General features: G+C 49.4%; 5 protein-coding genes; 2 read left to right on the plus strand and 3 right to left on the minus strand.

Moving 5' to 3' along the window:
* FFUJ_07712 (related to GDP-fucose transporter) lies at nt 1–1,120 on the plus strand (the record flags this gene model as incomplete). XM_023577995.1 has 2 exons in its annotated part: nt 1–240; nt 302–1,120. The coding sequence occupies 2 exons, from the start codon at nt 1–3 to the stop codon at nt 1,118–1,120; spliced, it is 1,059 nt and encodes a 352-aa protein (XP_023430967.1).
* Nucleotides 1,121–1,925: 805 nt separating this feature from the next.
* FFUJ_07713 (uncharacterized protein) lies at nt 1,926–3,242 on the minus strand (the record flags this gene model as incomplete). Its single annotated transcript, XM_023577996.1, has 1 exon — nt 1,926–3,242. One exon carries the CDS (start codon nt 3,240–3,242, stop codon nt 1,926–1,928), a length of 1,317 nt encoding a protein of 438 aa, XP_023430968.1.
* A 4,263-nt stretch (nt 3,243–7,505) lies between these two features.
* FFUJ_07714 (uncharacterized protein) lies at nt 7,506–9,746 on the minus strand (the record flags this gene model as incomplete). XM_023577997.1 has 2 exons in its annotated part: nt 7,506–9,227; nt 9,276–9,746. The coding sequence occupies 2 exons, from the start codon at nt 9,744–9,746 to the stop codon at nt 7,506–7,508; spliced, it is 2,193 nt and encodes a 730-aa protein (XP_023430969.1).
* A 474-nt stretch (nt 9,747–10,220) lies between these two features.
* FFUJ_07715 (uncharacterized protein) lies at nt 10,221–11,366 on the plus strand (the record flags this gene model as incomplete). The annotated part of the gene is made up of 1 exon (XM_023577998.1): nt 10,221–11,366. The coding sequence occupies one exon, from the start codon at nt 10,221–10,223 to the stop codon at nt 11,364–11,366; it is 1,146 nt and encodes a 381-aa protein (XP_023430970.1).
* Nucleotides 11,367–11,558: 192 nt separating this feature from the next.
* Nucleotides 11,559–13,096, minus strand: FFUJ_07716 (uncharacterized protein; the record flags this gene model as incomplete). XM_023577999.1 has 2 exons in its annotated part: nt 11,559–12,278; nt 12,377–13,096. 2 exons carry the CDS (start codon nt 13,094–13,096, stop codon nt 11,559–11,561), a joined length of 1,440 nt encoding a protein of 479 aa, XP_023430971.1.
* Nucleotides 13,097–13,737: the final 641 nt, after the last annotated feature.

Genomic DNA, 13,737 nt, shown 5'->3' on the forward strand with positions numbered 1-13,737 from the left:
ATGGCTGCCGCCGAACAACCTCAGGTCGAGAACCGTCCCCCGCCTTCACGGATGAGAGTCGCCCTGGTGGTGCTCTTCCATTCATCATGTGCTATCTGGAGCACTATTCTATCCAAGTCGGCCCTCAATGGTGTTGAGGCCCCCGTCACATTGCTTGCTCTCCAGACAACGATACAAGTAGTACTACTCACAGTCATTGGAGTTGCTACAGGATGGGTCAAGCTGTACAGACCACTCAATGTAAGTGACACAACTCAAATGTCTCTTTGGTTAAAGACAGTCCATTAACATATGACCTCAGGCTTGGATTGCTCTTCTACCCCTCACGGTCGCGCGTCTCATTGGAATCTTGGCCAAGACATACTGCCTCGCCTCGGTCAACGCCTCCGTCTACCAGATCGCCCGTGGTCTCCTACTACCATTTACTCTCTTCCTGTCTCTGCTGGTTCTCCGACCTCGTCCTTACTACCCTCCTATCTCTCTCGTCGGCTGCGCCATGGTCATGGCTGGTTTCGGAACTGGAATGATGGCCGACTACAGCCAGATGCTCACCTCCGGCAAGGGTGTTCTCCTCGGTGTCGGATCTAGTTTCACCACTGCCGTCGAGTCCGTTGTCGTCAAGCGATTTCTCGGTAAGAGCCAGGAGGGTATGTGGCAGATGGTCTGGATGTCCAACTGTATGGCCATCCTTTTCTATATTCCTCTCTTCCCTCTTTCTGGAGAGATGAACACTATGAGCAGCCTTTTTACCGTCGAGTCCATGGATGTCGCCCGCCAGTTCCTCAGCTCCGCCTGTTTGACCGGCGTCTCAGCCTTCCTCCTCACCATCGCTACCTTTATGCAAATCGAGGTCACTAGCCCGACCACACACATGATCGTCACTGCCGCTCGAGGTGTCGCCCAGAGCTCTCTCGCCGTTGTTCTGCTCGGCGAGGTTTTGACTGCCGACCGCGCCGGCAGTATGGCTCTTATTCTTGCCGGAAGTGCCCTATACGGCTGGGCCCGAGACCGATACCAGCAGGCCAAGAAGGCCGCTGGCAGCTACCAGCTTCTGCCTCGTGAAGAGGAGGGCCGAGCTGAAATGGTGGACAGCAAGGAAGCCAAAGATCTGAAGCAATAAGATCTTCACTTCCTCTTGCTGGTCATGAGATGAAATAACATGTACCATTTCCTTTTTATTTTATTATTCTTGGGTATGGCGGGCTTCATCATGACGACAGGTGTTTGGATGATCAGGTTTTCGGCATACTTTTTTCAGATTCTATATACCTTAGACATAGAGACGATTTACTATGTAATCTGGGGTATCCAGTTTAGCCCTTATTTCTTCTCCCTCAGCAGTGCGCAACGAGGGAGAGAAGCTTCAAGATCAAAATACACGTTCAAATCAAATCTTTCTGAGCTCCGCAATGAAAAGTGTACACGTAAGAGAAACCGAAGAAAGACATTGTTCATCTAATCTTGCAGAGCCAAGACGGGACAGCCTGTTAAGCTTACCTATTCCTTGGAAATATCTCACGTTTTCTATTGGTGGCGCTCTACCAACCGCTTTTCGGGAATCATGATTCACTATTTTTCTCTTCTCATGTTCCAAATGCCGGATTCGATTACATGGCTTCACGCAAGGGAGCCGGAGAATTGCGGCTCGCTATGAGACTCCCGCCAGCCACCCGTCGTAAATTAAATGGAGACATGTTGAGAACTGACATCATTGGAATGTTGGAGGAAAACTTGGTGTAAGTGGTAATTCGTGATAGTATTGTCAATGTACTGAGAAACCGTATATTAAGAATGTTCATGCATGGTTCAAAAAACTCTGGAAATATAGAGCCGCTCATCCTGATTCCCGATCATGTGAAATGGTGCCGCGTAATTGTACAAATAAAAAAAGTGCAAAAATCCCAATAAATCATATCTAATTGTCTTTAGTTGCGGTTATACTTTTCGAAGGCCTCGTTGATCCAGGCCTTGGTGTTGGCCTGGTTCTGTTCCAACAGGGACTTAGTAAAATCCCTCACCGCCTGCCTTCGCTTAATGAAACCGTCTCGGTCATCAATCACTCGCTCAATAACGTCCATCTCGCCCTCACCAGGTCGGGCAACCCAGGTAGCCTCCCGGGGCAGGTAAGAGTAAGCCTTGAGTAGCTCCTCTGTCGCAACGATGGGGGCTCCTGCGATCAAAGCCGCGGGAATGGTTGAAGAAGCCTTGCGGTCGAAGTATGTCTCAGAGGCAAACGCAGGAAGAACGGCGAAAGACTTGGACATTAATGTGTAGAAATCGGGGTAAGAAAGACCCTCATCGAAGAAGACGTGGTCCTTGACGTGATCGGGAACCTCGGGATGTGTGCCGTGTCCGACAAGGTGAAGGCTGACATTCTGAGGTGAGTGGCCCTCGGACTCCTCGCTGGCTTTTCGGATGACGCTGCCGAGATGGTTGAAGACACCGTTGTAGTCACGTCTGCCGTCAGAGTAATCGCCCTGAAGAGACAGAGAAATGCCGGGCTGGAGATCAGGGTCGGAAATGTGGACGGGGAACACCGGAGGAATGACGCGAGTGGTGAGGTTAGCAGCCGTGTGCCACTTGGGAATAGTGTCGTTGAGGAAGAAGTCAACGGTGTGCTGACTCAGACCAACGAAGTCGACACGCTCGTGCTCTGCCCAGCTGCGGACGGCCTGGACGTACTTGCCCTGGGCCCATCGATCAGCGTGGTGGATTGTGCAGAAGAGATGGGTGTTTGCGGTCTTGAGGAGGTTGACGATAGGATCGGTGCCACGGTCGAGATCGAACTCGCAGGTGGTAGAGACGAGGATATGCGGGGGGTTCTCGGTGACATCGTTGGCGAACTTGTCCCACTTGTTGATGGTGACGTTGGCAGCGAGGGTGAAGTTGGCCATGATGCCCTGCATGTTGAAGCGCTGGTTGGCGAAGTAGACGTCGAGCGAAGAGCCCTCCTGGTTTCCGAAAGCGTGCATGAGAGCAGCGGCGACCTCGTCGTGTGTGCCCGAGGACTCTACGAGCATGATGCGCAGAGGCTCCTTAGGGTCCTTACCCTTCTTCTTGCTACCGCCCATCCATGATGAAAGAACGCCATCGTCTGTGGTGAAGGGAATCTTCCAGCCGCTGGGAGGTCGAGGAATTGAAGACCAGGTGTCTTCGCGGAGGAAGATGAAGAAGACAACGAGCGCAAGTAGGACAGCGACCCAGAGCAGCGAGTAAAATCGCCTTGGAAGAGCGACAGCCATTATGTGAGATTTGCGATGCGAAACGATGCGATCTGAGCCTTTGTCTGTACCTGTACAGTCCCAGTCCCAGTCCCAGTCTCAGTCTCAGTGACGGTCGGATCCGATGTAAAATTGCAACGAGTGGATGGATGTTGAAGGAGAGAAATTTCAAATCATCACAACCCTCGACCGGCGGGAAAAAAGAACGAGTCCGGCGATGCAGGTAAGAAGTCTTGAATGAGCCAAGAGATTTTTTCGCTACGAGGGGACGACGAGGGACAAGCAAGGAAAAGGTTGGACAAGAGGGGGGTTCCTGGGGGGGATAAGCCTTAAGGCAGAAGAAAGGAAGGCGACCTCAAAAGATAAGTTAAGTTTAGTCTTACTGTACCTAGTGGAGGTTGGTTGGTTGGTTGGTTGGGACGGGCGGGCTTGCTTGGACCTGGACTTGGACTTGGAGAGATAGGGGCTTTAACGTGACGCGCAAGCGGGGCCTGGTTACCAAAAACTCTCGTCTTCGTCAGAACAGTGTAAGAAAAGGAAATGATTGTAACTGAATTTACGCCTCAATCCATCCTTGCCCGCTTTGTGCTTACTCTCGGGCGGTTATCTCGACGCTTCCCGCCCCTTTTAAAAAAGAATCCTAATTGAGCCCAAAAGCGAGCGATAGAAGCCCCCAGCGATTTAAAAAGCTGGGCTTTTTCGCCTTTACCACGCTGAAGGATCTCTTGGCTACCATCCAATTGATGAGATGCTCAGGGGGCGTTTCTACGGGGGACACCGTCCAAACGCATCAGGGGCTCGGCAGGCGTAGGAGGCGCCCGCGACCTACCACAGAGAAAAAGCTTGGTATTAGCCTGCTTCAAACTTTTGCTTCAACCCCCAAGGGTTTCCCTGTTGCAGAGAAGACTCCCTACAATGTAAGCAAGACATGGAAGTCAGGAAGAGACAAATGCCAGGCGAACATGCTAAACACGGACGCTTACTCGGAATGTAATGCAAACTATTCCTCGCAATTGCCTCATTTTTTGCATCGCCTCAATTGCTCTTCAATTCAATCTCCCCACAGTGACACACATCGCGTCGGAGGCTTGAAACAGAACCCCAAATAGAACGTGGCTTCAGCATCGGCAAAGCCACATTGGATCTTCGAGATTAGGGACCTCGCTAGGCCAGTAAAAACTCGTATTGGACGCCATGTGAATCGATACTTCAATTGAGTTCAATTATCACCAAAACTCAATAGAGCCTCACTACCCAAAGCCGTATGTATATAACTTCCAGCAGAGCCATTCTATGGTATGCGCAACTGTGACGGAGTTCTGAAATTGTTCGTCTGAATAAGGTTGCATTGGATTGCGTAGCCCAGGCTGCAGTTCTTTCTCGAAGCATCCAAGCCAGGGCTCAAGAATCGACGATCAATACTCAAATCCCTCAACAAGCGTCGGAAAGAAAAAGGACACTACGCAAGACTACCCAAAGCCGTACCGAACCAAATAACGGCTCGAGAAGCGCCAATTCCTTCATCTTATCCAATTGCTTACTGCGGAGTACATAGTAATCTGGAATCCTGCAGATCTAGGACGTTTCGCAAAAGATGACAATCCCAATCCTTCCATGCCACTTCCACTCCATTCCTTCCCGTGATATTCAGGAGACATACTCAGCATGGTCATATCCTGCAAGGATGACTTGATGCGATCCAGAGAGACAAATCAAGGCTTCCCTTGAAATCGAGTAATTGCGGTATGACTGGACTGCCTATGTTTGAGCTTCGGCGATCAGCTTTACTGCCCTTGTCTTGTCTTGCCTCTGTCTTGTCTCGGCACCAAAAGTGACACAGAGCCCGGCTCTTCAAAGCTGAGACGCGCACTGAATACCCTCTAACCGTGAAACTTGCTGTTCCGTCCACTGAACAAGTTCCACTAATTCGTTTCCGTGCCTCTTTTCATTAAACAACGGTCCGCCCCCAATTTACCCGTCGCCCCTTTTCCCTGCAGTTGGTTCAAGGGCGATTGAGTCTAGTCCGATAGCCTTAATCGTCCGGTCGCGCGTTGCGCTTGGATATTAGCGTTGGAAATTCCCATCGAGGACGATCAGAGTTGAAATCTCGGTGTGATTGTTGCGATTGTTCAGAGATGCTAGCAGGGTCTCAAATTGGCAGCCGTTATCGTGAAACTTGTCGACTGAGCACCTAATCTGCAATGGCCTCTTGGCATCTGCGACTTGGCACGGGGGGACGTGCAAGTGCCCGATTGCGCTATGTCCGGAACGGTGTACAGCGATATATGCATATGCAGTTATGCCCTCTTGATAATGACACTCTGTTGTATTGCATTTGCGCGCATAGGGGCCTTTTAAACTCGGGTGGCATTCTGCCCTGGCAACTTCGCGTGGCTTGCATATAGCCTGTCTAGCCTGTCTAGCCTGTCCAGTAACATCCACGCCTGACCCTCTATCGGTTGGTTCGTGTCTTTATTTATCTCGAATCGCCACTGTTTGCAGCAGCTAGAAATACATTGGTCTTTCTATTGGAGGATGAGTAGATCTGGTGTGACCACCAACGGCGGGAGCGAAAGAATCTGACTTTTCGATCAAACGTTTCCATGGGAATATCTTGACAGATCTGGTTCAACCACCAGACACCCGCATCATCGTTTGCTTTGTTCTCTGGGAAACCGGCAGAGGCGCTCTGGATCATTCCAAGGGACGGCAAACGCTGAACCGATTGTACGGATATGTAGCCCGTACGCGTGGTAATGAGTCTCAGATTCGTCATTATTGATCATGACAAGACATTCCAAGACGAGACAAGACTTGACTGCTTGACAGGATAATTATAACCGCCGAGACAAACCGACCCTTCAATTCCTCGTATTAACTTTCGGCCGAGTCTTGGAATCACATCATGACTTGCTATACGACACTTTGCCCACTAGTCCCACTGCTAACTCCCGTCCAGTCGTAAACTATTGAGACTATCCCACCGTCACTGCCGGCTGCCGAAATATGGCCCGTATTCCATCATTACGAAGTTGGGTGCTACTATTCTGAAACTCCGCTTATGGAATGATGTAGACTTCATTGCCATACCCTGGGAATAAGGCGGCAGACTGATCCGTATAGGCGGATATTGTGTCAAGCGTCAAAACCACATGGTGCCAAGGGATGCCTTCGTATAGACCCCATTCTAGATATTCTGCACATCACTGACCGTGTTCTCGGCCCTGTGACAGCGGGTCGTCGCCCTGATGAGGCTCAGCAGCTGGAAACTCAGCTACTAGTCCTCGCTTGACTCGATACAATTGTCTATACGATCAGCTGCACTCCGTTGACAAACAATGAGGTCGTTGCCGTTAGCCGGGGACCCCCTGACCCGTCACGATACTCGAGGTTCAGAAGGTTGAACCCTTGCAGAGCTAGACGTTCCGGTTGCCGTAATACGAAGCTGGGGTATTAGCAACGCTGTGAATAGGAGTGTAACTTTTGCACTACACTTGCACTATTTGTTCGAGACCCTGAATAGCTTGGGGCCTTGCGAAACGTAATAGACGAATGTGCCGGTGTTGGGGCGTGGAGAATCGTTCCTGGATATGTGAATATCGACGTTGCAACTTTGATGGAGTTAAGGCTGTTGAGATCTAACTAAAGGATCCAGGAACGCTTTGTTCCTGGCAGTAGATCATGCACTAGATATGTTCTTAATTACTTTGTATTCAACGTCGCATCCTCTTTGTACGTTTGAATGTTGATAATGATGTGTGACAGATGCCACTGGTCGTCAAGCCAAGGGATGTAGAGCTGCAGGCTGTCCTACATAGAATCTTACTAAGTCCACAGTCGAGTGCCGGTTTTCCGCATGTTAGAAAAAACAAATGTTTCTATTCCGAATAGAGACAGACCCTCCCATTCAATAGTGCGTGTGGTGGGAGATGGGTATGTGAATTGCGGAATGTCACCAGCGACGGTTCATTGTACGGCTCGTAAAAGCAACCAACTAGGGACTTCAAGGGTCGATATCACGGTAGGATCTGCTTTTGATAAATCAGTTTATCATTAGCAGTCTCAAAAATCTTTGCGAAACGTAACTATTGTAACCTCTTATCAAAGATGGGAATGTATCGCAAGGAACGGCCGGAACTCGGCAGGTTGAGTGAGCTCGTCTTCACGAGCGTATGTAAGGAATGCAAAGAACAAACAGGCAATTATTATTCTCGTATACTCAGTGTCTCAAGTCCGAATGAGCAAGTTCGCTCACCATTGCCCGCTCAAGGAATCCACTGTGGTCTATAGGAAGTCCCAATTCCATGTTTCATCTAGATCCATCAAGGCATCCCAATCCACCCCATCAGCGGTTCCGTCAGAGGACGAGTTTCCGAAAATTTGGCCTTGGGCAAAGTTCATATGGCCTCCTGCTTCAACCCATGAAGGAAGATCATCAGTCGCTGTACCCAGACTCGTTGACAGACGTTCCACGGAGAGAGCCCCATTGTCTGCTGGCGGAGATATATGTAGAGACGAGTTAAACGTCGAAGTATCAATTAGAGGATGGTTAACAGGGATCTCGTTTGACAGGTTTTCAGCGTTGTTGAGCATCTGCTGGACATTAGAGTTCACGCGGTCTCCCTTCTCTCGGGTATGTTGGGCATTTGCTCCTTGGCGCTTGAGCTCCTTTTCACGATGCTGTTCAGCTTCCGAGAACAGCTGCATGAGAGACCTCCACGGTGATCCAGTCTTCATTTCTTCTGTGACTCCTTCTTTCAAAGCTGTAGTCGCGCCCCATGCTTCTTCTAGTTCTCGTGTCCAAGGGAGTCGAGATGCTTGACGAAGGTAGACACCCATTGCATGCCAAGGCACTTGTCCTAGTAACTGCCAGCGCCATTTTATCCACGCAGGCTCTGATTTGAGAGACTGGACCGCTTTGATCACTGTGATAGAGGGGTTCAATAGCTCATCTGCTGCAGGTAGAGTCTTGGATCGTCGTCGAATAACTAGTTCAACTTTGGCAAAGAACAGAGTTGTCATCGTCCTGATGAAGGAGTCCCATGGTTGGTTGGGCCGTAGATGCTGGAAGTAAGTCTTCTCGACCTTTTGTCTCAGGGCGGTGAAGAGGCCGAGACGGGTCTCAAGAGAGTCGGTTGTATCGGCGCGGATGGCTTGTGTGAGATACCACAGCTCGCAGCGGATGAGACAGAGTGTCACGCCTGTCGACCCTTGATTAGGATTTGGAATCTGAGTGGTCCAGCTGTCTAGGTCGACATCGTTTGAGTTTGTAGGGAGACCTGTGCTGAATGATGCTGGGGTGATTGACAGGTCTTGAGCGTCAGCCCTTCGACTACTAGAATCGATGAAGCAGATGTGCCACCAGAGCCGACGTCGGATCTCCCTCTCGAGCTGATTGTACTGATGTGGCTCTCCCTCGCGATGAAGTCCTACTGACTTTGCTAGCCTGAGGAGCAAACCTGTCAATGACCATACCTTATCTTGAGCCCCAATGTTTGGTAACAGCGATAAGTATATGACCAGGGCTTGAAGGACAGTGATGTCTTTTGTAGTCAGAAAGTTGGCACGAGCAAGTGACTGTTCAGTGCCGAATTGATACCGCTGCAGCAGTTGTTCTCTAGATGTGTTGAAGTTCAACGAGACTGTCTCTTCGTCCATAGACGCAATGGCCGCTAAGCATATCGCAAACAACAGGGCTTCTACATTGGGACCCCAAGAGCTAAAGCTGCCCTTTAATTGTTTGACAATATTTTCAATTGTTGGAGTATGAAGGACCTTGATGAAAGGGTCAACATTCTCGATATATGTCTGCCATATGAAGAGCATCTGAGAGGGCATGGGGTTGAGCCCATCTAACGCTTTGGCGAACTCTGCGCTGCCAAAGACAAAGCCAAGATGGCTTAGAGGAGCCGGAGCCCCGTTAGTGGCAGGCTCTGTCATGATTGAGTTACTTGGGGTTTCCGAGGTATCTGCAACGTCGTGTACAGCTTGGAGTATGTTGTCAACCTGTCACTTGTTAGTGTTTAGATCATCGCTAGGGTGTTGAGTACCAACCTCGCTGCAAAATACCGTCCAAAAGCGGTTTCCAACGTGAAGAGTACCGTCCTTGTCAATAACAAGCCTCCCAAAGTCCTCATCAAACTCCGAAGTCTGATGATCCAGACTGACAGATGACGTAGCCCAAGAAGACTCTGTAGGCTCCTTATCCACTGTTATCTGACCCATAGTCTTTGCCCCATTTTCATCCTCAACCTGCGCCGCAAGTTCAGTAACGACTGACTCGAGACGACGAAGGCGACTGAGCAGTTCAGATTGTTTCTGAGCTGGAGTCTTGGCATCGCGAGTTCGTCTTGGTATACGACCTGTCACGGGGAAATGGCAGTCGATGTTAGTTTTTATACAATTATTGCATGGTTCTTTTCTGTCGCAGCGGATCTTGCGGCGACGACAGGTTACACAGCTCCAGATCTTGAGGTTGGTTGTGACCTCATGATGGGATGTTGATGTTGATACGGATCGGTCCATCGGGGGTTATAAGCTCCGATAGAGACACAGAGGTATAGGGTGGTTGTGGGTAACGAGTAGATATTTGGATAACAGGAGACGGGAACAATTAATTTGAGGTAATTAAGGTTCAATTGATAGAATAGATCGCGTACGCTTTGCTTACTGGAGCTGTTGATGAAGGGAGTCGAAGGATCGGGGGATCGTCATCGTTCTCGGACACGGCGTTCGGTCGTGATCCCTGTCACCGGAGCATTCACCACCGAGTGTGAGGACGGAGAGCACTAACAAATATACATAGATCTACGAGTAGTTTGTAATTGGCCAGACGTACCTCTAGATAAACATTCTCAACACCAACGTACGTCCATCACCGACACCGAGCACCCGTATGTTTGTATAAATGACATTACAGTACTACATAGTAAACGTAATCGACTAAACATTTATACTCTCCTTCGCTTCCATATAATTTAAACAACATCACCAGCCATCATGACAAAAACAGTAGTCATTCTCGGTGCAGGTTGGGCTGGTCTTCCACTCGCCCACAAGCTTCTCAAACACACCCTCCCCAAGGTTCCTGATCTCAAAATCATTCTTGTCTCTCCGAACAGTCACTTCTTCTGGAATGTTGCTGCGACTCGTGGGATAATACCGGACGCCATCCCAGATGAGCAGCTCTTTTTACCAGTCAAGCCGGGCTTCGATCAATACTCCTCTGAGAACTTTGAGTTCCTCCTTGGGAAAGCAGATGGAGTCGATGCAGCATCGAATACTGTTCATGCAATCTCTAATGAGAATACCAGGCGCGAGATTAGGTATGATGAGCTGGTCATTGCGACAGGGTCTCGACTGGCTAGTGATCTTCCACTAAAGCCTGTTGGAACACATCAAGAGACCATCTCAGCATGGAAGCAATTGCAAACCCAAGTCGGAGGCTCAAAGTCAATAGTAATAGCGGGCGGTGGTGCTACTGGAACTGAAGTTGCTGGTGAATTGGCCGCAAGATACGGCTCTTCCAAGAACATCACCCTCGTTATTAGTGGTGAACAACCATTGGGAGGAGCCATTGATTCAGTTCGCGCATCAATCTCGAGGGATCTCGAGACCCTTGGGGTCAAACTAATCTACAATGCGCGCGTCACCGAAGCAAAGAAGAGTGAAAGAGGCCAAGGGACAGAAGTGCACTTGTCCAATGGAAGCACCCTCACAACAGATCTCTATCTACCACTACACGGCATCAAACTCAACACCTCATTCGTACCACCATCATTCTTAGACTCTGGAGGAAGCATCAAGCTGGATGAAAAGATGAGAGTCATGGGGACAAAAAATATCTGGGGCATTGGCGACGTAGGCAACATCGACCCCAAGCAATTGACCATCACGGACAATCAGATCATTCACTTGGCGACAGCCCTAGATGCGACTTTGACGGGGAAGGGGGATATCAAGCCGTATCGGCCTGCGACTAAGAAGATGATATTCGTGTCACTGGGTAAGAAGTATGCGACGGGTCAGATTGGGAACTGGAAGCTGTTCTCATTCATGGTATCGTATGTCAAGGGGAGGAAATTGTTTGTTGATACGGCTGAGGGTTACGTGGGAGGGAAGCATCTGAGGCATGCGGCCATGTAGTATTCTCTGATCCGCTATCTTTGTACTGTATCCCATCTGTTCTAACCCCATTCATAGTAATATTCCATTTTGTCAATCTGTTTCGTGCCGTGGCCCTGTCCCTCGTATTCAGTATAACACTTATCCAAGTCTAGCTAACAAACGCAGTAGTCTCAGAACTATTGAAACACAATATCCATCCACTGCAGTCCCTTACAGACTGTATTTCCAACTCTCTTCTGTGTCAAAATACGACAAGAAAAAGTTTGGGCCCAGTGTATGAACAGTGTCATTGGTCCTCAGTCCTTCGACAAATTCCTCAGAGCAACCCTTCTCGAGGGTCTTGCCAGAAAGTCTACTCTTGATCCAGTCCATCCACTTCATTTGGCTAGCCTGAATGGCAGAAAAGTGATCCATACCAGAGAAAGTGGCATGTTCCAAAGTTTCCTTACTGCTAGACTTCTTCACCAAATCGCAAGTGTCCTTGACAGCAGCGTCAATACCCCCGGGACGAACGACATGGTCATCTGCACCGTTGATAACGAGCAACGGACCAGCGAAACTCTTCCGTCCCACAGCGACTCGATCAGCCCACTTCTTGGCAGTCGGATCTTTATACCAGCCCGACTTCACGATATCGGTTGGAGTGAGATCCATTGTCACCAAGGCTAACACGGGGAAGCATCCCTTGATCTTGGCAATCACGTTGTGCCAGCGATCGTAGCCTGTAGTAGTGAAACCTGTGTAGTTGTACTTGGGGTAGATCTTAGAGATTGAGTCGATGACCGCGGATTGCGCAAGCAGGCCTGGTGATGCGATCGAGTTCTCGGTCCAGTATGCATAGTCATCGAGGATTCTAGTCACTGGCGCTATGGAGACTGTGCCTTTGTATCCATCAAGAGGCTTCTTAGCTTGTCTTTCTGCGAAAGCCCACTGGAGAAAATAGTCAGCGTCAGTACTTTGATGGTAGTAGACCGTGCCCATAGCAATCGAGCACAAAGAATACGTTATGTAGAGGGACATTCACTTACAGATGCTCCTCCGCCTTGAGAGTGACCCATAGCGACAAAAGGACCGTCAGAGCTAAGAAGATCCGGGAACGCTGATCTAGCTGCTGTTACAGCAAAAGCAAGATCACTCGCGTGAGCCGGTGCTGTGACCCAAGAATGAGGAATGGTGTCTCCATTAGGCAGCTCAGATACACCAAGACCAGCATAGTCGGGCGCAACAACTGCAATCCCCTGAAGTGCCAGAGCAAAAGGAACTTGGAAATGGTACTGCAAAGCTCTGTAGCTACTAGGTGCACAGGGCTTGAAGGTACCAGTTGTGCCATGTGTCCAAGCAACCATCGGAAGGCCTTTCTTAGCAGAGCCTGAACCAGTTTGGAACGTAGTATAAGGCCAGAGGACATAAGCTGAAGTGGGAATGACCTTTCCATCAAGATCCTCAGTGGTGTAAATGATTCGCGACATGGTCAGACCGCTGGGGACGACGTAGTTATCCAGGTTAGTGACATCCTCTGTCTTGAGCACAACACCAGGAGATAGCTTGCTAGAGAAGTTTGAAGGGGTCTTGTAGAAGGAGAATGTTGGGTCAGACTGTTGCTCCGAGATCCAGGAGGATGCGTTGAGGGCCAGGGCCTGGCATGTCTTGTCACAGGTGGTAGTGTCTGGGAAGGGATTCCGTGCTACAGCGGAGGAGGTAGACAAAATGAGAAGAGCAACAACGCTCTTAAGGCCGATTGTGAACATTGTGTTCAGATGTCTGATATGCTAGGTTGCCTCGTCGTCGTTAGTGAGGTGTTGATCTAGGTTATATAGAAGATCGCTATGTTGTGATCTGTCGACTTCATAAACAACTTATTACGATACCACCACACATTGAGAATTGTATATCTCTAATGTGATATCCAAAAAGGCCGCTGAGCCACGAATTTGGAATTGATGATGGTGGTATCTGGATCCCGTAGCCAAGCGGTTGGGATCGAATACGATTAGAAGCAAAGTATTGAGCCCGCCAATAGGTTACATCGCATCTCAAGATTTGTAATAGTTGATTGCGAATATCACGAGTATGATCTGCAGTATCATGCGCCTCAATCTTCCAGTTACCTACGAATCCGCCGTTGCGTCGCTTCTTAGCCGGTACGCTCGAATACGCCGGAATACGCCGGCCATACCCACGACGTACGCCAACCAAATCCACCGCGGCAATATCTATGATCGGAAAAGTAGTCTTTCGGAAGTTTGGCGCTTACGCCAAGATCAACCTTAATTTAACAAGATTGAGTTAGCTAATGATCTTCAAGTTAGCTGCGTATAAGCGGATAGGGCTGGTAGTGTCCGGCTACGGGGGACCCTGATACGCCATGACGAGGCTGGTGGTCAGTGTA

This window comes from Fusarium fujikuroi, chromosome FFUJ_chr05 (assembly GCF_900079805.1).
Source record: "Fusarium fujikuroi IMI 58289 draft genome, chromosome FFUJ_chr05".
Taxonomy (NCBI): Eukaryota; Fungi; Ascomycota; class Sordariomycetes; order Hypocreales; family Nectriaceae; genus Fusarium; species Fusarium fujikuroi.